This window comes from Chlorocebus sabaeus, chromosome 24, assembly GCF_047675955.1.
Source record: "Chlorocebus sabaeus isolate Y175 chromosome 24, mChlSab1.0.hap1, whole genome shotgun sequence".
Lineage (NCBI taxonomy): Eukaryota > Metazoa > Chordata > Mammalia > Primates > Cercopithecidae > Chlorocebus > Chlorocebus sabaeus.
The window spans coordinates 7,997,208-8,023,521 of NC_132927.1; the positions used below are offsets into that span (position 1 = coordinate 7,997,208).

The following is a 26,314-nucleotide window of genomic DNA, read 5'->3' on the forward strand; positions in this document are numbered from 1 at the left end:
ATGAGCTCTTTGCAAAATTCAGCTAAGTTTTCCAAAGGAAATATGATTATTCCATTTAAAAAAGAAGTTTGTTAAATATACCAAGTAGTTTGGCGCTTTCCTGTTCTTATATAAGGTAACCCTCTCCTTTTTTTTTTTTTTTTTTTTTTTTAAAAAAAAGCTTCTTTGTTATTTTGATACTTTTGGATAAAAATTCCTTTTGCTCACCTTTTCCTTAAATCCCTCACAAATATTTTTCAGTTTACACACACAGATCATAGTCATGATATTTTTTTTTCAGTAGTTGGAAGGAAACTGAGTGGTTACCTAATCTAAAATATTTTATTTTATAGATGAGAAAACTAGGGTCCCGAGAGGTTAATTGGCTGGCCTATGCTCACACGGCAGTTTGTGACAAGAATGATTAGAATTTAGATATGCCAGTCTCCCTAAACTGAAACTTACTACTTAATTTGATAAATAGATATCTGGATTCTTATCTGTCCCTAGCTAGATTTATTGTCTTAAGTTTTGCCAAACTTCCCATTTCAGTGCTTGTTTTTTTAATAGTAATTAATATCTGAATTAATATCTGAATCAGAATGTTAAGTCTCAAAACTTCATTTTAATAGTTCATCCTGTAATTGCCTGGTGGGTTCATCTTGCCCACCACTCAGACAGAGCTGATGTATCTATGCAGGGGAATTGCAATAGACAGAGATGTTGATACACATGGAGCTGGCTAAATGGGAGATCAGAGTTTTATTATTACTCATATCAGTCTTCCCGAAAATTTGGAAGCTAGAGTGTTTCAAAGATAGTTTGGCAGGCAGGGTGCTAGGGAATGAGTGCTACTGATTTAGTTGGAGATGCAATCATTGGGGCGTGGAAAATGGTCCTTGTGTTCTGAGTTTGCTTTTGGGTGGGGACTACAGGAACAGTTGAATCTTGAGTCTTTGGTCTGAGTGAAGTCATCTGGTTGTCAGAAATGCCAGAGTCTGAAAAGACATCCCAAAAGGTCAATCTTAGATTCTACAATAGCGATGTTATTTACAGGAGTAATTGAGGAAGTTGCAAATCTTGTGAATTCTAGAATGATGACTGCTTATCATTTAACTACGCCTACATCTCAGCTGAATTCTACCCCTTTCATAATTCTAACCTTGTACCCTTTCATTAGTTTTACAAAGGTGGTTAAGCTTTGGGAAGGGTTCATATCATCTTGCTGTAAGGTTAAACTAGAAACTAAATTTCTCCTAAAGTTAGCTTGGCCCATGCCCTGGAAAGACTAAGGGCAGTTTGGAGGTTAAAGGCAAGATGGAGTTGGTTAGGTCAGATCTCATTCACTGCCATAATTTTCTCACTGTTATAATTTTTGCCAAGGCGTTTCATTACTTAAAATAAAACTGCATATACAGCTACAGTTTCTCTCAGTTGATTTCTTATTTGATATGATTTAATCTTTGCATTTAAAAATAATATCTATTGAGTCAGTTTCAAAAATATGTTCAAAAAGCTGTGGGTGTTTAAAAATATTTTAAAGTATTATATCTTTTCTTAGTCTTTATACGTTATTTACTTTGATTTAAATTATTACTCTATGTAATTTGCTTGTATAGATGGTTGGTAGAATTATACTGATTTAAAACAAAACCTGAATTTAATGGTAGATTATTAAAAGCTAAAATATTCTTCAACCTCACAAAGTCAGGAAATTTACACTCTAGATTTCCATGGTTACTAGGATACTTGCTTTACAATACAAAAGACTCTCAAGACTCTCAAAGGATCATGTAAGGAAAGAATGCTTACCTACCATTAAAAACATATTCAGAAATAAATGTTATAATGAACCAGAATAGGAAAAGAAAAAAGGAAAGCAAATGAATAATTCTTCTATTTCTAACTTACATTGTGTAATGATTTTCTGTGGGTATACAAGTTTTATTTTTTATATATATTTTATCATACACTGAAGAAGTAATGTAATAAAGCTCCAATGTTCTTGAGGTCATAAGGTTGTGTTAGCAGAACTCTTCAGGGATTTGAAGAATAGTGATGCTGTGCCCTTTATCACATGACTTGGAACTGTGGGAGACTAGGAACGTGACTTGAGTCACACAGACCAGGATCTAAATTCCATTCCTAATCACTCAGCAACAGCCTAACCTTGGACAACTCTTGTAACTTCTATAATCCTCAATACTTTTGTCTGTAAAATAGAGATATTATAATGCGGATTTTACAATGTTGTACAATCATGTATGTACAGTGTATCTAATGTCAGCCTTATAATAGGCTCCCAATAACTATTAATTTCCTCGTGCTCCCCTTTACCTACCCCACTTCTTCCATTTACCAGCCCATTTCTACCTGAGGGACCCTAAGGCTCAAAAGTAGGATGTGACCCCAGATGGCAGGTAACTGGAACTAAGGAATAAACTTGGTTGGGACAGTTCTTCACATCATCCTTAGCATGCAGTATGTTGGTTTGAAGCAGTAATGTCCTTCAAGTGCTCTAATACCTTAACCACTGAACGGTGACTGTAGATACTCTTAGGGGGCTTCAGAAAGCCACTTCTATGACAGCTATACTCCTATCCCTTTAGGACCTTGAATCTTCCCAAATACAAGTATTTTTTCTAAAGATTTTCTTAAAATTTTCTTAAGACCTTTCTTAAAAGTGTATTGTAGCTTTATAGTTTTCTTTATTGGAGTGCTACCCATCTAAATATATTTTATAAGCTGTTCCAAATTAGGTTAATACAGTGATTGCTTACGCCTACTGGAAAAAAATTGAAATTTCAGCCTTTGAGGTAGAGAGGATTTTGATAAAATTTATTTTGACAATTTCTTTAAAATATCTTGACTCTTAAGCAGGTTTGTAATATCTTAGGCCTTTTTAGTAGCAGTCCTGTCCTTCAGTAACATCACCTTCCTAGGTTATGAACATCTGTATATATAAGCACTTGGCCTAAAGCAGGACTTTGGAGAACTTAGAGAGGTGTTTCTATAATTAACTGAAATACTGTTACTTTTGTGATAGTATCATTATTTTTATATTTGAAGCTTTACTGTTTCAACTGTACCGTGACTAGGTAAATAGTCATCTGTGGGCTAGCTGGGGAACTGATAATGTTTTAAATACTAGTTCAGAAAATAGATTCAGAATTAACAAAGATTGACCCATGTATCAACTTTTGGATAACAAGACCTCTGTGAGTTGATGCTGTCTCCAGGTTGTCAGGGCCAGGCTGCTGTGTACCTCTGCAGGAGGACATTAAGAAAAAGGGAAGTGATAAAGGGAAAGAAAAGGAGTAAGTTTTCTTCTTTTCTCTCTTTAAATTGTCTGCTGTTACGTTTTGGGCTCATAGTGACTTTAGAGGGGTTTATTTAGATAAATAGCCTCCTCTCCCACACTCCTTTTTCCTTTAGAAAGAAAGACATTGTAAAAAGGATTAGAGAACTTTTTATCATTTGGGAAGAAAATAAAAAGATTAGGGAAGAACATTTATATAGTTATTATAACTTGAATAATATGTTTTCATTTTATAACTGGGTCAGCTGTTACCTGATCAATCTCAAGGATATTTATTATATATTGTTGTATCATTTATTTCCACAAGTCAGTAGGCCATCAACTAAAGTAAAAATCTTTTCATTATTCAGATTTTTTTTATGGCATTTATATTTAAATAATTTCTCCTTTGTAACAATTTTTTTCTTGCAATCAAAATAAAATGTTGCATGATTTTATATATAGGCAACTGGGCAGAACAAAACACATGGCTCAGATGTAAAGAAAAACATTTTCTGCTCAATTTTAGATTTATGTTGTACATAAAAGGTGCCTCACGTGGCAAAAATTTTAATTTTAGTTGTATAATAAAATTTTAAGGGGCAACTTGACTCATAGAATCATTTGGCAGATATTGAAGGAACACCGGTTAGATATTATGGAGGGGTGGATCTGGAGGGAGAGTCCAGCGATGCATGTAAATGTTTTCTTCAGTTAGGGAGCATAAACTGAAGTTGAGAAGATAGTTACGTATAAAATAATTATCCCAGAATCCTTAGAACGGGAAGACCTATTCAAACTCTGGAAGTTAGTTGAATAACAATCCTAGGAGCTTGGTAATTTGCCTGCAAAATTTGTCCACCAGGTTAGCTGTAGCTCTGTACCAATAGTGGCATGCTTTCATGCTCTGGGATTCTGAGTTAAGCATGAGTAATGTTCTGTTTGCTAGTAGGGTAGGACTATACCTAACTGACTATTGAAGAATCAAGAAATTAGGAACAAGTAGCAGAACTTGATTATAGAATAGAAGTAGCAACAAGTATATGGCCAGAATCAGATACAAGGACACTATCTTGAGATCCACTAAGTATAAGTCAAGTAGGCATGAGAGTCAAAACTGAGTAGTCAGACAGGAAGGATAGCAGCAAGGTCTGGCACAGCCTAACTTCCTTTAAGAAGTTGTTGTGTCACTTATGGCACATTCCAGCCACCATATGAGTGGGCTACCTGGACACAGCCCACTTTTGAGCCATTCAAACCAATCTAGATCTCTTTTACTTCATGATTTCTCTATTTATTCTTTGATTACACCTTTCCATACCCTTAGGATTTTAATTCTTCTTGGCCATCACTTTGACTCCAGCAGAGCTCTCTGTCTTAGCAGTGTTTTTCTTCCCTGATTCTATGTGGCTCAGTTTATGCCACTGCTGATGTTATTTTCATCTGGCTCACATTGGCCTTGCTAGCAGAATAGAATGGCTGGGATAGTCTGCCGTTGCTTTGGAGAAGTGTAAGTTGACCCTATGGTCCTTAGACTTGGCTTATGTAACGCTAATGATAGAAACTGCTACTCTGGAAACTGATTATGGTGAACTGTTTGAACCAGCTGAGAAGCCTAAAATGGAACTATTGACCATACATTCATTGGACCCTTTCTATTCAACATGTAGAATTCAACCTATATGCACTTGTGTTCCCATAATCTTTCAGAGTGAGACCTGATTGCTGCTGTTTTGATCTGTTTCTTAAGTGTCCTTAAAAGATAGAGACCCATGTTCTTTTCCTATTCCTAACGCCATATTCTTTATAACAGATGTCCTGAAAAAGATAAATTACCTTATCTGCCCAAATATAAAATACAATTTTAGCTCCCAGTCATTCCTCAGAAAAGAGGGAATTGCCTTTATTTGAGTCTTTGAGTTATTCTCAGATTATTAGACATTATTTTGAGTATAAAATATAAAATATTATTTGAGGAAAACATGTTAGCCTGAAATTACCATTGTCAACATTAGTTTGGGCTATTTTCCTTGTTAAACTTGTGATGTAATCAATCATGCCCCCTCCCCTCCATAGAGGTTGGGCCCGGGACTCAAAGTTTTAACCCTCTAATCACAACATTGATTCCCCTGGAAACCAGTCCTCATCTTGAGGCTATATAGGTGCCCCCAGCCACTGGTCAACTTATTAGAATACCAAAGATACTCTTATCACTCTGTGATCCCAAGGATTTTAGGATTTTATGTCAGTAAATGAGACAAAGACCAAATACATATTTCACAATATTATAAGGACAAATGAAGAAGACAACTATCCTAATATTGAATGACTTTGCACAACAGCTCAGTGAATGCATTCTATTTGGATCCAAAAATGGCTGGGTGTGGTGGCTCACGCCTGTAATCCCAGCACTTTGGGAGGCCGAGGTGGGCGGATCACCTAAGGTCAGGAGTTCGAGACCAGCCTGACCAACATGGTGAAACCCTGTCTCCACTAAAAAGACAAAATTAGGCATGGTGGCGCATGTCTGTAATCCCAGCTACTTGGGAGGCTGAAGCAGGAGACTCACTTGAACTTGGGAGGCAGAGGTTGCAGTGAGGCAGAGGTTGCAGTGAGCCAAGATCATGCCATCGCACTCCAGCCTGGGTGACGACCAAAACTCCATCTCAAAAAAATAAAACAAGGCAAAAAAACAAAAGTGCTGTATCTCACATTAGAGGGTAATAATGGTCATATGTTACCATGTACAAGAGACATCTAGCAGGAAGCCTGTCTTGGCTGACTCAAGTCTGAACTGTTGCCCCTGATCTGTACCTCATCCTATCCTTCTCAACTATCTTGACCACTTGCTTTGTTTTTGATTATTTCATTATGCTGTCTATATCCTTCTTAATTTGATGCACATATTTGACTTCCTGCTACCTTGATGAATTTTCTGCTGCAGTACTGCCTGTGTATCCACAGGGCATCTCGGGAGTACCTTGGTAGCTCCAATTTCTTAACTGACTGAGTCTATCCTGCTGAAATCCTTTGAGTTTGGAGCCTGAAAGAGAACTGAGAAAATTTTACCAAAGGCGGGGTTACTCATGAAGCTAATAAAGCTTAAGTTCAGGGTTCTACATCTGCATAGGATCCTGGGATATTCTGGGAATTGTAGAATGTTCTAGATGGGGAGAGACAGCCAGGTTATGGTCAGGAAGGTCGGGAAACATTTCTATATAAGCATTTCTGTTTAAAGAGTTCTCAGAGAAAGGAATGTGACTCTCTAAGGCTCCAGAAATTTATGGTAATTTCTTTTCGTGTACTAAGTAAGTATTTACTTTTGTAACTAATTTTGCATTTATAATTTGGTATTCTTATTTTTAGAGATGACCACTCAAATTGTATATGCTTCAGGCCACACAAAATCTGGATCCACTACTGGGTTTTACTAAATGAGATTCTTGGGCGTTTTGCTAATTCTTATTTCCCTACACTTAGTAAAATATAAGTTATACAAGTAAACAGTAAGTAGAATCTAGAGCCTCCCCAAATCATTCTAAAATCATTGCTTTTGTGGCTCTTTTACAAGAGAACTGGAACTGTCACTGAACCAAACTGGATCTGTTTGCCTGCACAAACAAATGAGTTTGCCTTCACACACAATGGAAAGCCAAGCACTGAAGCACCAGATTTTTACACTAAGAAAGGTTTATTGCAAATTGTCTGACAAGGAGACAGAAGGAAACGCTCAAATCTGTCTACCCGAGCTGACTGGATCCTGCCATGGGGTCATGCCAGGACTTGATCTGATTGGATCCCGGATCCTGCCATTCAGTATCCACCTCTTAATTCAGTCCTCACTCCTTAGTCCAAGCACTTAGGTTCTACTCATTTGGTTCATCTTCAATTTCAGGTTATGTGACCTTCAAACTGGGGGTCCAACAGCAACTGAAGAACAGTCCACAGCTTTGTTAACATAAAAGTTGAACCAGATTGGTCTAATGCAGTTCCAAATTGCCCCTTTATTATGTCCATTCCTCAGTATTGAGGGAAAAGGGGTGACAACCACTCTAGCTACTTCCTGCTGATTAGATAGTAGACCTTGGTTAGATAAATGAAATTGTTTAGTGCTCAGGATTATGTTTCAGAAGAAGTTACTTCAACCCAGTTCAAGGACAAAGGAATAAAGAGTTAGCAACCTGAACATTATTTGTTTCAGAGAACAAGGGAAAGAAAGCTCAGATTTTGTAGCAAAAGTTCATACCCAGGTTCCCAATCAGTTCTCTTTGTGCACATGAAGGATTGAAACTTGTAACTTGCTTAGTTCTGATTGATCGATACAGCTCAACTCTAATTGACTGGTTCAGGTGAGCCCCAAAGGTTCTATAGATTAAAATGTGTGAGTTCTGGGGGAAGAGTATGGGTGTAACCCCTAGTCAGCAAATGGCCACATGGCTCTATTTAAAATTTAGACTCAGTCAGCTGCTTAGGATCCATCTTGAAGGACTGGCTCAAACCTGTTGCCAGACAGCATTGCATCCCATCATGGTGCCAGAGTGGTTGACTACCTGCCCCAGGTCCATCTGGTCCCTTGCAGAGATCCTTGTGGCAGGGCAGTGACCAACTGAGCAACTAGAATCATTTACTTACAAGAGGCACTCAAGTATGTGCTAAATTTGAACCACAGTCTCTTGGGTTAAGTTGGTTCCCGTTTCTAGCTAAAGTGAGTTTAAAGTCTTAAGGATTGAATTGGCACAATCCTAGTGGGAGTCACTTGCAGACATCTGTTAAAATAGGCTAGAACAATTTTGAAGAGGAGCCAAATGCTTAGCCCAAATATGAGGAGGATCATTAAGACATGTGGGTGAAACACAGAAGGAATCTTATACCAGGGTTAAGCCAACTGAAAATGTCTGGACATTGGAAATTCCACTCAGTAAGTCCAGCCAGGAGTCTTTCTGAAGGTGTCCCTTTCAGAGATTTGGCTAGCTTTACAACCTCAGATGTTCCCAATTCACCTGACTGGTAGTATTTACCCAGATACAGCAGCAAGTGTTAGCGATAGCAGAAACACCACCCTATGCAGTGAGATGTTAGTCTAATGCAGTGTGGTTGTCTAGAACCACACAAGGAAGGGAGTATAGGGGATCTCTGTTGTGCTCTGATGGCATGAGTGGTGAAGCGGGCAGCTCTATTAACAGTGCAGAAAAGTTCTGACCATTCCAAACAGAACCTAGTCCAAACCAAGACCTCTAAAACCTTCCTGTGCAGCTCCTTCACTAGAGTTAATCCCTTTCAGCAAATCGCATCCCTGAGAGTGTCCTCCAACTATAATCCATGGGGTCATTGTCAGTGCTGGCATGTGCCTCAAGACTCTCAGGTAGCTCTTGGAGAGCAGGAGGGGTAGAATTAGTGAAGCTGACTGAATAGATGCGAATTTGCATAAGAGCTATTTCTATGTCCAGATCTCCTGCTGAGGATAACTCAAGTTTTATTTTCCCCTTTTTGGGGAGAAGGATATGTGGGCCTCGCAGGTTTCTAAGAAGTCCTTTCTGAGGATGTGAATGGGGGCTGAACAGACAAGCAAAAACAAACAAATGAAAAAAACAACGTGATTTCTCCTGACTGGATGAATTCAGAACTCCAGGGAGAGGGTGTTGAATACCCACCAAGGTTAAAAAAGACTAAAGAAAGGGCCTAGGGCCATGGCAGGCTAAATGCCACTCAGATCTTTGTCACTGGGTTTTTATTATTCTGTTGGTCTGTTCCACCACCCCAGTGGATGTTAATAGTCCAAATTTTATAAACATTTTGAATAATTTGCCCTGTAAAATGAATTCCTTGGTCACTATGAAGCTCTTGAGAGACTTTCCAGGTTGGTATAATTTTTCCAGTAAGGCTTAACTACTGACATTGCTGTGACCTATCAAGAAGAGAAGGCATTAACCGAGTTTGAAAACATGCAAATCATAATTAGTACATACTAGTTTCCTTGTGAGGCAGGGAGCTAAATAAAATCTTGTTACCATACTTAAAAGGGACCACTCAGTAATGGAAGTGGCCCATGGAAGCATGCAGCAGTTTTCTAGTAGTGTATTGTGGACAAATTTTACACAAATACCAAAGTCATGAACAGCTTTGAAGGCATACCTGACATCTGTATAAATACTGGCTGTTTTACCTTTGGCTAAAAGACATGACCTAGTAAGTGCATGCAGTTCCACTTATTAGGCAGACTTGGCCTTAGGAAAGGTAAGTAAAGTGGCAGGATTGGAAAAGTTATTACACCGGGTGATGATGAGGTGAGGATAGAAAGAGAAACTTATGGGCCTGGCGTGGTGGCTCATGCCTGTAATCCCAGCACTTTGGGAGGGTGAGGCGGGCGGATTACCTGAGGTTGCGAGTTTGAGACCAGCCTGACCAACATGGAGAAACGCCGTTTCTACTAAAATTACAAAATTAGCCAGGCGAGATGGCACATGCCTGTAATCCCAGCTACTGGGGAGGATGAGGGAGAATCGCTTGAAACTGGGAGGCAGAGGTTGCAGTGAGCCGAGATGGTGCCATTGCACTCCAGCCTGGGCAACAAGAGTGAAACTCCATCTCAAAAAGAAAGAGAGAGAGAGAGAAAAGAAAGAAAAAGGGAAAGAAAAGGAAAGAAAGAGAACCTCATGGTTTGCTAGCTGGCTTATGATGTGACTTGAAGAGAGCCCTGACTGAGTATGGAATGGAGATAGTGAGAGGTAGCCCCATAACTATTCTTCCCTATGGCTTTTACAAAGGAAGAGACAGCATCAACTACTATGAGACGAGGGTTCATAGTATCCTAAAGGTCTAGTTTGCCCCCACTTCTGGTATTACGCTGGTTGGTCAGATTTAAAAAGGGGAAATACCCTTAATGTCCTCAGAGCATCCCTAGTCTGGATTGTGAGAAGAGGGCTGAGGGACTCCATTGGGATTTAGTTATAACCAAGTATTGGAGGAACTTAGGAAGATTCAGTCCAGTCTACAGATAGATAACAAGGACTTGAAGACAGTGCACAGAGTTACAATCTAATAACAGATGTACTTTTGCTTTCCTTAGAAGCATAACTTTTTCTCTCCACAGTGATCATCTAAGAAATCTCAGATTTAGAAACTTTTGCAGCTGGGAAGCCAAACTAAGGCAAGTTTTAGATTTTACTTACAGCCTTAACATTCTTGGGCCTGCCAGGAAGTGACAGTTTTCATTCACTCTGTAAAGCTGGGAAGTTCTGAAGCCAGGCATTTTATTCACATTCTTAAATATGACATTTCAGTCCAAACCTTGGTAATATAACCAGTGTTTCCCGTTGCATCTTGCTTATAAAGAGAGCAGATTTTTTTCCCCCTGAGACGGAGTCTTGCTGTCTCGCCCAGGCTGGAGTGCAGTGGCGAGATCTAGGTCACCGCAACCTCTGCCCCCGAGGTTTTAGCAATTCTGCTTCAGCCTCTGGAGTAGCTGGGATTACAGGCACGCGCCACCATGCCTGGCTAATTTTTTGTGTTTTTTTAGTAGAGATGAGATTTCACCAGGTTGGCCAGGCTAGTCTGTGAACTCCTGACCTTGTGATCCACCTGCCTTGGACTTCCAAAATGCTGGAATTACAGGCGTGAGCTACCGTGCCTGACTGAGAGAGCAGATTTTTACTGAACTTACATTACATAAAAATAAGAATACTCATTAATGGTTTCTAAATTTTGTAGGAATCAAGTTGTGAGAAAAAGCAAAACGTTCCCGCCCTTGTTCACAAAGGATATGTTATCAAATTATTGCAAACTCTAAATAATTTATGACAGAAAATTTCCTAAATCTGGAAAACAAAACACTTAAGTCATAAAAGCGCTATCCTTAACAGTTACTTAACTTCATGTAATTTTGTTTTGCTCAGTCTTAATTAACAATTTTGGACTATAGCCAATTGCAAGTGCTTCCAGAGAAAAATTTAAGATAATAATTGTGGATGACAAAAATTCAGAACAGCCATAGTCAAAGATCTGATGAGAGTTCATAACTAACAAAGAAATCCAGGTATTTCGGTAGCATGTAACCAATTTCACATCATGACATATACCCCAACATACCAGAATTTTAGGAATCTTAAACAATTTTGGAATACCTTTTAATAACACATTTTTACAAGCATAACTTAAAGGAAATTCTACAGTGTTTCTTATTTGACAGTGCATCCCATATTATTTACCAAATAAGCTTAATCATTTAAAATCTCTACAAGATAAGAGATACACCCTTTGAGGCTCTCCAGGGGGCCCACCTGTAAAATGTCAAAGTTAATTTTAGGCCAAGAAGCTTGATTTAGGATTTGGATCCTGGGAGAACCTACCAAAGACATCAAAAAGTTCAAAGTACTTCCTTCAACAGAATCATAGGTCACTGCCAAATAGTAGTTACTCGTTTAACCAGAGTGACAATCAAAAGCAATACAGAAAGTTACATGAATATAAAAACCTTAACCTTTTAAACCTCAGTCTTCCTAAGCAATCTTTGTTTCCTAGGCCAGTTACTTTGAGCAGGGGAATACATTTAGTAACAGCATAGGAAGTCCTGGTTACATGAAATAATTCAGACATTTGAGCCCTGGTTACATGAAACAGTGCAGACATATAAAAATACAGAACCAATTTATACTGGAATACGATATTGCTTTTCTAGACCTTCAAGATAGACCTGAAACCAGAGAAACTAGACAGTTCTCAGGAAGAAATGTGGCAGAAAGAGAAACTTATTTGTGATTCAGAGAATGGCTGTTATAGAAACAGACTTAAGAATTAAAAATCAAAACCTCTTGCAATCTTACCAAGAGCAAATTGATGTCTTAAGACACTCTTGTTATTTTAACACAGAGGGCCAAAATTAGAAGTTCTGTGTTTTAATATCAATGTTCATTCCCTAGAAAGACTGTTAAAAATTTGTTTTAATTATAGTCAACTTATTCACACACCGAATTTCTTAAAATTTCTATTTATTAACCTTTTCATGACTTAGACCATCTATGACATGCTTAGACTTTCTACCTTTCCCTATGCTGCTCTTTCTTAAAAAACCAGTCATTTTACTTTAGGACAAAGATTTACTACTAAGCTTCTTTCTCATACAAAATTATGATTTCTCATACAAAATCTCTTTTGTTTATATCCGTAACTTTCTTATATGTCTCTCTCCCCTTACTACTGGTTCCTTTTTATCTTGTTTCTATTTCCTTTCCAAATCCATATTGTGAAACTCCTTTTAAATAACCTCCAAATTAGACAAAATAATTTTTTTTCTCACTGACGAACATATTTTATGTGTTTCTTATACTTTTTTCTTATTAAAAACACACCTGGCCAGGCATAGTGGCTGACGTCTGTAATCCCAACAATTTGGGAGGCTGAGGCAGGCAGATCATGAGGTCAGGAGTTCAAGACTAGCCTGAGCAACTTGGTGAATCCCCATCTCTACTAAAAATATAAAAATTAGCTTGGCATGGTGGTGGGTGCCTGAAATCCCAGCTACTCAGGAGGCTGAGGCTGGAGAATTGCTTGAACCTGGGAGGTGGAGGTTGCAGTGAACTGAGATCGTACCTCTGCACTCTAGCCTGGGTGACAGAGCAAGACTCCATCTCAAAAAACAAACAAACAACACCTTTTTGCACAGTTCATTTGAAGAATTATAAATTAGAATTTTTAACATGTAGTAACCTTAAATTTTATTAAAAACATAGAAATCTTGCTGGATGTGGTGGCTTACACCTGTAATCCCAGCACTTTGGGAGGCCAAGGTAGGCATATCACCTGAGATCAGGAGTTCAAGACCAGCCTGGCCAATATGGTGAAACCCTGTCTCTACTAAAAATACAAAAAAATTAGCCAGTTGTGGTGGCGGGCGCCTGTAATCCCAGCTACTGGGGAGGCTGAAGCGAGAGGATCGCTTGAACCTGGGAGACGAGGTTGCAGTGAGCCAAGATTGTGCCACTGCACTCCAGCCTGGGCAACAGAGTGACACTCCATCTAGAAAAACAAACAAACAAAAAATAGAAATCTTTAATTGCCTATTGTATATCAGTCTTTTTACAAATAAGAACCATTTTGTAATTATTAGAAAAACATGTTTCCCTATAGCATAATTTTTAGAGACCAAACATATTTAGTCTTTCTATTAAATTTAAGAAGTCAAGTAGAGACCTACTTTTGGTCCTTTCATGGCCATCATTTTGTCACCAAACCAATTGGGTCAGTTTGCCTATGGACAATGGAAATCCAAACACCAAAGCACCAGGTTTTTACATTGAGAAAGGTTTATTGTGAGTCAGCTAACAAGGAGACAGAAGGAAATACTCAAATCCATCTCCCTGAGCTGGGGGCTGGTCAGCTTTTATAAGCATAGGCTAATGAGGTATGATCTTATTATATCTTGCAACGAGGTGATGCCAGGAAGCCTGATCTGATTGGATCCTGCCATAAGGTATGCCAGGGCTCAATCTGATTGGATCCTGGATCCTGCCATGTGGTGTCCACCTCCTAATTCAGTACTTACTACTCAGTCTAAGCATTAGGTTCTGCCCATGGTTGTACGCTTGGTTTATCAGCAAGCCTTTATAGAAAGCCTACTATGTGTGATGAATGTACTGGCCCAGGTGTTTTTCAGGTACATTAAATTCAATTTAGAGTCATTTGAAATGAATTGCCTTAGCCGTGAAGTATTTTTAGTTCCTTGGAACCTTAATAGCAGTTGTTGTTGTTGTTGTTTTTCTGAGACGGAGTCTCGCTGTCGCCCAGGCTGGAATGCAGTGTCACAGCCTTGGCTTGCTGCAACCCTACCCCTTGGGTTCAAGAGATTCTTGAAAAATAGTTACCCCGAGACTACCCATGACCAACATCTATGAAACTGTGGAAATAAATAATTGAAAATCTAAGTTGCTGGAGCTTTAAATTATTTTGAGCCCTTAAAGAAATGTGATCATGAAGCCTGGGTCACATGACAGGCAACTGTAACCTAGAAAGGTATAACTGTTTCTCTGATTACAGATTAGCCTTTGTTCTTATGTATAATGTTTCAATGTTTTATACAATGTCGTAAATGAATAAAGTGTGTCAGGGAAGGTTCTTTCCCTCTTCTCTGTTGATTTTCCTTATAGATTAACTTCCCTCTTAACCTTTCTCATACAAAGACTTCATGACTATCACATTGTCTTAAGATGGAATGTTAAATATACTCTTAAATTGGAAAGGAAATGAAAACCAGCTGTAAAGAAAACAAGCCATAGGGAAAAGAAAACAAACTGTAACTAAATTGTTATAACTCATAAATCAGCCTTGTATAGAAAATGTTGTGATCCTGTTAAATTTCTTTGTTTTCTTCCTATATGCAAGACCTTAACTTTTAACTTCAGAGTGCTGACTCCATTTCTCTGGAGTCTGTGTTTCCTGGATGGCCATTCCTAGTCTTTCATATGAACAAACTCTTTTAAACTGGATTCTGATCCTTTCAATTACTTCAGGTTGACAAAACCATACCCCAAAAAGATGAAGAATAGTTTTCCTTTTATATTTTTGGCACTAAAACTCCTAGCACTGGCAGATTGACATGTCTCTGGGTTTCAGAGAACATCAAATGACCAGAACATCAAAACCCTGTCTCTACAAAAAATATAAAAATTGGCCAGGCATGATGGCACACGTCTATAGTCCCAGCTATTAGGGAGGCTGAGGTAGGAGGATCACCTCAGCCTAGGAGGTTGAAGCTGTAATGAGCTGTGAGCATGCCACTGCATTCCAGCCTGGGTGATAGAGTGAGACCCTGACACAAAAATGAATAAATAAATAAGTAAAAGCATGATTCTATGGAAAGGACATATTACATGTTATTAAGTTTTAAGGAGCACAGTATGAAATTATATACAGTTTCCACTTAGGTTTAAAAAAATCAAGCCTTTGCATGTGTTCATTTAGCCATTCATTCCTTGAAAGAAAACGTCTTAAGCGTCTCCTGTTAGTCCATTCTGTGCTAAGGTGATCTAACTCAGTTACAGTTTTATAGGAAGACAGATCATGAAACAACAGTAAATGAATGATACGCTTCTCTTCACTCACTGCTCTCTAGCCATATTGATCTTTCAATTTCTCAAAGTTAGCAAGCTCTTTCCTGTGCACATTTTACTGTCTTCACAGTGCCTCTTATAAAACTGGTGATTATGTATTTATAAGGATAGTTATCTACCTGATATCTCTGTCTCTATATTGTAACTTCTTTGAGGGCAGGAATCATGATACCATTTAATTGTCAATACTTAGCTCAATACCCAATACATAGTAGGTATTCAGTAAACATTTCTTGGGCAAATGAATGAATACATGATTAGGGGAAGTATGTAGTAGAAACACTTTAATCTAATGGGAGTTAGTGGAGATTTCCCCAAAGAACTGAATTTTAAGCTGAGATCTGAAGAATGAAGAAGAATTAGCAAGCGAAGAAGAAGAGGCAGAGTGTTCTAGAGCTTAAGCTTAGATATTATCCTAAAGGCAAGAGAAGAGTTTTAAACAAAATGTACTATCAAATTTCCATTTTCCAGTGTTGTTAGGCATAGACTAGATAGGCAGTGCTGGAGCCAGAGAGGTTGTTTCGGAGGCTTTAATAATAATAGATGGTGGTGGCCTCATTTGGGTTCTTGGCAGTGGAGAAATGGAGAAGTGGGTGTGTTTGAGAGATTTTTAGAAGGCAGAATAACTGATTAGAGATAGTGAAGGAAAAGAAAGAGTTAGTGTGATTCCACATTTCTGCTTTACAATTGAGAAGATCCTTGGGCCATTAATGGAGACTAGGGACTCCATTAAAGGAAAGAAGTATCTGAAGAGTAAAGAACCTGAGGTACCTTGAGACCTATCTAAATGAAGGTTGAGCATTAAGGACTTCGTTATATAGGTGAATTTTCTGGGTATAAATAAATGCCTTGAAAGAAAGAAATAAAGCCTTAATAATATTGGGACTCAAGTTATATTAAAATTTTTATTATTAAATTTTGGTTTTCATTATTGTATTTTTGTGAAAGAAATATAAACTTAAAAAAATTATATTAGCATGGGAAATGCAAAATTAAAAAAAAAAAGGACAAAAAGCTAATACCTTCCTTAGGCAAAATGTGGGCTACACCCGGTAAAAATAAGTGAATGGTCCTAAATAGAAGCCTACTGGGAAATGAGTTCAACATTAGCGTGTATGTATGGGGATGAGTCATCTGGAAATTTAAACTTGCCATTCAAAGAAGGCCTCCTAGTGGAAGGGCCTGTCATTTATTCATCCATGTATCCTTCGGACTTAGCACAGTGCCTTGTACCAAGCAATGGCTCAAGTGATAGCTATGATTTTAGATTTATTATTAACACATTAATTTTGTTTACATCACTATTCAACATTGAATTTTTATACAATGATATAATCTATGTCATCTTTTTAGGTAGATTGGGGTCAACTGGACTACTTAGTTGTTGACATGCCACCAGGAACTGGAGATGTGCAGCTATCAGTCTCACAGAATATTCCTATAACAGGTAAATCTTCAAAGTTTAAAGTAATTTGTACTTTTTTTGATGTGTTGTTATTGCTATACCAAAACACAAACTCCACATCAGGCAAATATTTTATCTTAAAAATAGTCATTCACTTATAAATTTTTCATTAGAGATCAGAAGCATAAATTATTCAAAATATTACCAGACTAAGTATATTCATAAAACCATTACACTTTTGTTACTAGGAAGAGCAAAGTCTCTGGTTCTTGTTGTTCTTGGGAGAAAGAATTTGTCCAAGAGACAATTTTAGCAAAAAGAACAGAGAATTTATTGAAGAAAGTACATGCCAAGAGAGGAGCAGGCTGGAAAAACAGCAGTAGGAGCAGCAAGGGTTAAGTAGTAGCAGAGACAGTACGCTCTGAAAGAGGAGGCAGAGTGAGCTGCTTGAAAGAAAATGAGCCAACAGCCCTGAGAGTTCAACATTGCAGTTTTCATTGTGTTGAACTCTTTCTTTAAGTTCCTGTCTGTCTCAAGTCTCGGCCTTTGTCTTTGGCTAGTTTCCCACTTCTGCTTTAAGTCTCTACCTTGTCCCTGACTAGTTCCTGCAACAGTTTTGTGGGATTCTCTTACTCAGTTGATGCACATGTGTGTGCCCAGTGTTGGATATGAAGTCTACTTAATGGCATTGTTGTTCCTTACTGCCACCCCAGGAAGGTCGTATAGCGGTTAAATCTGTACTTGCTGTGCCTGTGTATCTCTTAAGAATTTCCCCTTTGCCCTCTTTCCCTCCTTATCAGCATGTAGCTAGCTACATTCTGACATGTTAACTATAGAGTGAGCAATTACTGGGCATCTTAAGGAGTATTTCAGGGTGTTCCTTTCTGCATAGGTATTTCCGCTCCTGTCTACTCATACCCAGCATGCAGGTTTTGGGTAGTCTCTGGGATGTGAGATTTTCTAGTCCTCCTTTTCTCAGGCGCTCTCTTTCCTGCTCATGTCTAGCTATCTGTCTGCTTTAACACTGCACAAAGGTGGTAGTATAAATCTGTGTTCTGGGAAAGCAGTAGCATTTAAGTATTTTTTAGGCAGAACATGACTGGTTCACTGCTGTGCAGCACTTATACCACTGGTACATGACAGGCACTCGGTAAATTTATTGAGTGAACACTGAATAAGAATAAATATAAGGAAAATTGACTTTTTGGTAAATATAACTGTGGGAGAATCTTATAGTCTGCTAATTAATATTAAAGTCAAGAAAAAAATAAACATAGCTTATATCAAATACATAATACTTCAGTATGGTAGTGCATATCTTTTTTATGATACGGAATTTAAATATTAGTACAGTAGTTACCCTTTATATTGAATCTGTTTCTAAAGATTTTCCTAGATTCCACTAGAGAAATAGTTGCAAATCTCTCATATATGAAAGGATTTCTGGGAAAATAATGGAATTTTAAAGTATCTTTGCTAATTAGTTATATGCTGATTACCAAACAATATCATTGACATTTAATGATTAAAAGGTTTAGAATCTAAGCTTTTGACAAAATATACATGTTATTTGGAAATATCAGATATAACCTTATTAATAGAGATACTTTTGCTGTTTTAACATATTTATAATCTTAATGGAGTCTGAGACTTTTTCTTTGGTAAGGCAGGCTGTAAAGTATGAGATGGGAGTAAAATATGAAAATAATTCATTTTTTCATACTGTGATTTTTCTTTCTTTTTTTGCTATTTTCTTTTTAAGGTATTTATCGTTTTAGGATTTTATATTTACAAATTTTGAGAATATTTACCAAATGTTCATTTAAAAAAAAATGTGCTTCTGATACCTTGGAATGCCTTTTGCAAGCATACAAAATGCTTACATTATTCATATAGATAATACATTAGTAAAATTGGGCTAAATTATCATTTATGCCTCGAGTAGTGACCTGGCACCTTGGAAAAGTTTAAGTTACCTCACACAGATAAACTGATGTTGCCTAAGCAGTCTTTTTCTCCATTTACTTTTCTTTAAGCTCCTTTGGACAAGATTTATGATTAAATTACCCTATTTTAGTTTGTATTTATACTCCAACACCAGCATTGTATATAGATAGAGGCTGAGATTTTCTTCCTCATTCTTTCTTATATCCTAAAATTTAACCAGTGTATTTCTTTTTTCCTTTCCTCTGATGAAGAGTATGCCATGTAATAGGCAATTAATACTACATGAGAGTAAGACAGTCTTTTTTTGTTGTGTTGGTGAAATGTGCAGAACAGTTAAGTAGTACTATTAATATATTGACATTGTTGTGCAGCCATCACCACTGCCATCACCTTCATCTTCTCAAACTGAAACTTTGGAGCCATTAAACAGTAACTCTCTGGTCGGGTGCTGTGGCTCACACCTGTAATCCCAGCACTTTGGGAGGCCGAGGTGGGTGGATCACGAGGTCAGGAGATCGAGACCATCCTGGCTAACACAGTGAAACCCCATCTCTACTAAAAATGCAAAAAAAATTAGCTGGGTGTGGTGGTGGGCACCTGTAGTCCCAGCTACTCGGGAGTCTGAGACAGGAGAATGGCGTGAACCCGGGAGGTGGAGCTTGCAGTGAGCCAAGATCACACCACTGCACTCCAGCCTGGGCAGGAGAGCAAGATTCCGTCCCCCCAAAAAAACCCCAAAAACCAGTAACTCTCTGTAGATCCTCCGTTCTCCCCAGCCTCTGATAACCACTATTCTTAATGTATTTTTTACATTAAAGGAAGACCAAGCAAGAAAATATATTTTGAAAGACTGCATTAATGCCAGGTGTGGCAGCTCATACCTATAATCCCAGCACCTTAGGAGGCTGAGGCAGGAGGATCACTTGAACCCAGGAGTTCAAGACCAGCCTGGGCAATATAACGAGATCCCATCTGTACAAAAGAATTAAAGAAAAAAAAGTCATCTGGGAGTGGTGGCGTGCACTGGTGGTCCCAGCTACTTAGGAGGCTAAGGCAGGAAGATCACTTGAGCCCTGAAGGTCGAGGCTGCAGTGAGCTGTATTCAAGCCGTTGCACTCCAAACTGGGTGATAGAGTAAGACCCTGTTTCAAAAATAAATAAAAATAAAAAAAGATTTAAAACCTAAAATTTATTTTATGATTTATTATTAAACCATTATATCAATAAATTTTGATTCATATGCAACTTAAATACGTAGCACTGTAGAGGAGAAAAGGATGAGTAAATCAGTCTATTCCCTCGACAAGAGTTCCTTACATTTTTTGACTTTCAGAGTTTTTATGAGAATTTGATGAAAACTATGGATTTTCTCCAGGAAAATATATTTATATATGGTATACAGAAACATTAATTTTGTATATAAATTTAGGAAATTTACACTGCTCAGGTTAAAAGCCCTCGCTCTAAGAGGTAGAGCAAGGTGAGGAGCAGGAGAGAGTGGCTGGTAAGAAAAGAACATGTATGACTAATCCAGAGTATGAGAAGTGCTTATGAGAGATCTAAACCCAGGCTATGGGTTTCAAAGGAAGAGACTATGAGATTAAGGGGAATACAAAACGCTTCATGGAGATGGACCTTGAAGAATAAATATGATACATTGTAGAACATTCAGGATTGCTCCATACCTGCTTTCTTTGCTTGTTCTTTAATAATTTAATCAATGAAAAGCACTAATTCTTTATGGGCAATAGATTTCTGTATGAAATGGTATCATGGTGATTGCCTGTTAATAATAAACTGCCATTGGATGACAGTCTTCCATACATTAATTTTCAAATTTAATTCTTACAGGTGTTATATGATTTCTATTTTCTTAAATCTCAGAAGGGTTTAGTGGCTTTCATAAGAAAACACAATTACAGTAAATCATAGCTAAGTTTCATATTCATTTTGACAGAGTTTAAAGCTTATGCTGTTGACCTCTACGTCAGACTGGCCTAATGTTTGACTCATAGATTTTTGTGAGTTTAGCCCTAATCCATTAAAATTAATTTAGGTTGAAATTATTCTAATCTAGGTAATCCCTGATAAAAAATAAATTTATCTGTGAATATGCCTAGATTTGTGGACCCCTAGGGGCTGAATATCCAACTCATGGTCTGGATTGGTGCTTACTATATTCAGTAATTTTTTTGAGTCCTAAGAGACTACTTTGGTCCTCTTTAACTCACACATTCCAGGAGAATTCTGGAGGTAGTCTAGAAGCAGTTTTCTTCTTCTTTTAGGAGTATAGCCCCAAGTGATTCTTGAAGAGACCAGTATTATCTTTGTGCTGATTCATATACCAGTCTTGAACATATGGCCCATTTTCAGACACCCTGGCTCTCTGGGGAATTGTAGCAGTGAGTGTTAGTACGTTCATATTGTGGTTATTAAGTCAGTATTAAAATGGATAACAGTGAAAGACTACATTTCCTACATTGAAGTTGTATTAATTTGTATTTTATAATTATAAAAAATAGCAGCAAGGAAATGCAGATAAACAAACAAAGAAAAAGTAGCAAACAATAAAAATGTTCTACCAAAAAGGATGTTGAAGGGAATTTGGGGAGCATGTGATTGTGTCTATGTGTGTGTTAAAGTGTGTATGTTAAAGCCTTAGTTCCTGAGGTTTGGATTTATTCAGGCCAGTGTCATTTCACAGATAGCATATCTAAAAAGGTACCAAAAATGATCCAGTTCCCAAGATTTCGAGGCAACGGCAGCAACCAAGGAATTGCTGGCCTGGCTGAATCATGACTTTCATAAATTTACATAACCTGTAACAGCCTGTCAGAATCTTGTCTGCTCTTTCAGACTTAACTAAATTATATGTTCTCTAATTATAAACCCAGTTTTTCTTTCCTTATCATTGACTTTAGAACTCTTTTAAGATACTGTGTGTTCTTCTACCTTTTCTTATGTCCCATGTCCTATAAACAACATAAGCTCTTTAGATTCCCATTTGAGTATCCCTGTAATTTGACCTCTCTCTCCTTCCCAGTAAACACCTTCATATAATTTGGATCCCTCTAAAAAAAAACCCTTTGTACTCACTACTCCTACCTTCCCTTTACTTTCCAGAGTCTGTCTTTACAACGCAGTTGATTCTCACTTAGAATGCCTTTCCTCCCCGTCAGTGAGTACTCAAATCCTGTGTAATCTTTAAAAGCTATCTAGCTCAAATGTCTACTCCCTGCCATCTTCCCCAAATCCCCACTTAGGAATCACTTCCCCCTCGTTTGGAAATCACATAGCATAATATTTGGATCATTCCTATAGCACTTCTGATGTTCTTCATTCAAAACCTGCATACCTATGTTATCTTCTCTAGCAGACTGTTAACTTCCTGGAGGGCTAGGCTGTTTTTCATTCATCTTTGCATTTCTCAGGGTGCCGAACTCAGTGCCTTTCTGCAACTACTCAGGAAATGTTGAATCAATGAATGAGTATTTTATCTGTGACTGTATTATCTTTCCGACTAGGCTGGAAGCTGCTTGAATGCAAAAAATTTTTCCTATTTATCATAGTATCTCTTAAAGTACCTTGGCCTATAGCTTATACAATTAATACTAACTGAGTAAATGACAAAGCTACTCTGACTAGCTATTACTGTTTATGTAGAAAGTTTTGTGCCCCCTTATCTTTCTTACTATCCTGCTGATTCATCCTATGAGCCCCTCACCCAAGTGTTTCTTCTGTGTATATGTTAAAGGAAGCATTTTTCAAGGAAATATACATTTTATTTTATTTACCCTCTGAGAGAAAACTACTTTCATTTTAGGTATTTATTTATGTTTTGTTTTTTTTGTTGTTGTTGTTGTTTTGCTGTACTGTATATAATATCCATGTGATCTGTTGATGCCTTTTAGTATTCCCTTTGTTTTAGTGTATGGGATAGTAGTGTGCATTGTAGGCATTTGCTATTTGATTACTTGCAGGCTCTATGTTAAATTACTAATGAGAATAACTAGTGTTGTTCCTAGTGTTGTTCCACTGTAATACAGTAATTAGAAATTATCTTATTTACATGGGGCATGGTGGCTCATGCCTGTAATCCCAGCACTTTGGGAGGCCCAGGTGGGTGGATCACGAGGTCGGGAGAACGAGACCATCCTGGCTAACACGGTGAAACCCCGTCTCTATTAAACATACAAAAAATTATCCGGGGCTGGTGGTGGGTGCCTGTAGTCCCAGCTACTCGGGAGGCTGAGGCAGGAGAATGGCGTGAACCCGGGAGGCAGAGCTTGTAGTGAGTGGAGATCCTGCCACTGCAGTCCAGCCTGGGTGACAAAGCAAGAAAAAAAAAAAAACGAAAAAGAAAAAAAAAAAAAAAAAAAAACGAAAAAGAAAAAAGAAATTATCTTATTTACTTGAAGTGATGTTTAGTAAGGTGCTAAATACCTTTCTGATCCTCTGTCCTTACCTGTGGAAAACTTGCTTAACTCCACAGACTTGTAAGGTTCAAATAAGATAATGAATGTAAAGGCTCCATCTAAATGTGTACTATTTTCTAGAAACTACAGGAACACTATCAAAAAGTTTTTTTGTGGGCAGGGCAGTTAGTAGTGAAATGTTGTGAATTAGAAAGAGCCTTTCTATCAATTTTGCATTTCTGTAAGCTATGTTGAGAATAAAATCAGATGTTTTATACTTGGAAAGAGACATTCTTTTGGAAAATGCATAGAGGCAGACCTGTCCACACAGAAAGTATTCTGAAAGAGAACCTTGAATCTTGATATTAGCTAGATACAGGATACAACTGCCCCCACAAAAACAAAACAAAACAAAACAAAACAAAAAAAACACCTTTTTTATAGTGTACATGTAGTTTCTAGAAAATACTACACATTTAGATGGAATCTTTACATTCATTATCTTATTTGTTCCTTACAAGTCTGTGGAGTTAAGTTCTGCACAAGTAAGAATAGAGAATCAGAAAGGTATTTAGTACCTTACTAAACATCACTGCAAGAAATAAGATAAAGAATTTCTAATTAGCAACTCTTTGTATATGCTCCATCTTGTTACGTAGAATGGATAACAACCTCATTACAGGTACACCTTGAGAGTATCACAGGTTTGGTTCCAGACCACCTCAATAAAGCAAATATCATAATCAAGTAAGTCTCATGAACTTTTTGGTTTCTTAGTACATACAAAACTTTTGTTTACATAATACAGTAGTCTTATGAAGTGTACACAACATTATGTCTTTAAAAATATACATTCCTCAAATATTTTATTGCTAAAAATGCTAATGGTCATCCAAGCCTTCAGCAGGTCATACTCTTTTTGCTGGCAAAGTGTCTTGCCTTCGTGATCGTGGCTACTGACTGATCAGGGTGGCAGTTGCTGATGGTTGGAGTGGCTGCGGCATTTTCTTAAAATAAGACAACAAAGAAGTTTGCTGCATCAGCTGACTCCCTTTCAGGAAAGATAGCATGTGATGCTGTTTGATAGTATTTAACCAATAGTAGAATATCTTTCAAAATTGGACTCAGTCTTCTCAAACCATGCTTCTGCTTTATCAACTAAGTGTACGTAATATTCTAAATACTTTGTTGTCATTTCAACAGTGTTCACAGCATCATCACCAAAAGTAGATTTCATCTCAGTAAACCACTTTATTTGCTAATTCATAAGGAGCAATTCCTTATCTGTTCAAGTTTGATAATGAGATTTCAGCAATTCAGTCACATCTTCAGATCCCACTTCTAATTCTAATAATTCTCTCACTGTTTCCACCACATCTGCAGTTATTTCCTCCACTGAAGTCTTGAACCCCCAAAAGGCATCTGTGAGGGCTAGAATAAACTTCTTCCAAACTCCTGTTCATCTTGATATTTTGACCCCTGCCCATGAATCACAAATGTTATTTGGTACAGTGAGAATACATACAACATAATATCGATTACGATTGTCGTCTTATTATATGGATGTGGTTTGTGGCACCCCACAACAGTTATAATAGTAACATGAAAGATCACTGATCACAGATCACCATAACAGATATAACCTTAATGAAAAAGTCTGAAATATTGCAAGAATTACCAAAATGTGACACACAGCCACAAAATGTGACTATGTATGCTGTTGGAAAAATGGCACAGGTAGACTTGCTTGACACAGGTTTGCTACAAACCTTCAATTTGTAAAAAATGCAGTATCTGTGAAGTGCAGTGAAGTGAAGTGCAATAAAATGAGGTGTGACCATATAAGAAGAAACTTTAAATTAAAAAAAAAAAACTTACTTGTGTTAAATATTTTTCCTTCTTTTTTCAACTGAAGTGCTGTGTATGATATCTGAAGACTGTCTCAATTTGACTTCAACTCTTGGAATTAAGTGAAGACTTTATGCTTCATATGAAATATGTGAAGCATGCTTTCTCTTTTTAAGGATTGGAGAGTTTTAGTAATTTATTTATATTAAAGTGCTGTATTAGAGTCCTAGCAGGAAACAGATGACACACCTTAAAATGAAGTTTAATGAAGCGACTAGTTACATGGGAGTGAGCAGCATTAAGGAAACCAACCAGAGATGGTGACGTACCCAGGGACTAGTGACAGTACAACTTGTTATTGCCCTTCCACTGGAAGGGGCAAGGGAGTGAACTGTGTTAGTGGAACTTGGAGCCTGCTGGAGCCATGGAAAAGGGGTTGCCTGATAGAAGAAGCTATGGCTCTTCCCAGAACTGCTACAAGGCAGGAAGGAGTGTTGGGTGAGGTAGATAATAAAACTTCAAATTCTTTCTCCTCCCACAGTCTCATCTCCTGTTTATCCCTCCTCATAGTGGATCCTCATTGAGAGCCAGAAGGCAAGGAAACTTGGGTGATACAGTCCACAGAGGTCAGCTCCTGGGGGACTGATCAGGGCAGAGGGCATTTGGGCAGAGTTTAAGGAATGCAGAGGGAGACTGCCACAAGTGGAATAATTAACACAACCTTGCTTCTTCATGGATATAATTGTGAATTAACAGCTTGACATAGATGAAATACAAAGAAAGCGGACAGAATCTCTGCCCTCTTAAAAGATTGTATGCTAATTTAGACACCTGTAGTACAGTCAAATTAGTGAAGATTAATACTATCACAAGGCAAAATTATACTGTCATAAACCTACAAACAGAATATTTATGTTGTAGATGAGCAGTGATACAAGTATATTTTGTGTAATGGGGAGTAATAGATGGAAGAGTTTATTTTGATAGGGTAGTTAGAAAAAAGTTCCCCTTCACGTTATTAAGTAAAGATTGATATAGGAATGAAACTTTTGGAAATTGTTCTTATAATAGAACGAACAAAGACTGAGCAACTCAGTGGGAAGCTATCATGATCCCTTCTTTGTTCCTTCTGTTTTCTTCCAGGGAACAGCAGAAGTGGTACAGGACACAGCTAGACAGTCCTAGTGTGAGTCCTATTTTGATTTCTTATCTCCTAGAGAGAGAGAAGCCACTGTGTATGACAGTAGTGAGCTAGTTAATATGCTGAATATTGATGAGCTCACGAAAAGTTACATTAACAGTTTGGTGTTATATTATTGCT

General features: G+C 37.7%; 1 protein-coding gene across 5 annotated transcripts in view; it reads left to right on the forward strand.

Moving 5' to 3' along the window:
* The window catches only part of NUBPL (NUBP iron-sulfur cluster assembly factor, mitochondrial), a 363,982-nt gene that overhangs the window by 189,599 nt on the left and 148,069 nt on the right, over positions 1 to 26,314 (forward strand). For all 5 annotated transcript variants that reach the window (XM_073010899.1, XM_073010898.1, XM_073010901.1 and 2 more), the window contains one exon: positions 16,732 to 16,825. In XM_073010899.1, coding sequence (XP_072867000.1) covers positions 16,732 to 16,825 — 94 coding nt within the window. The remainder of the gene's footprint in view (positions 1 to 16,731; positions 16,826 to 26,314) is intronic.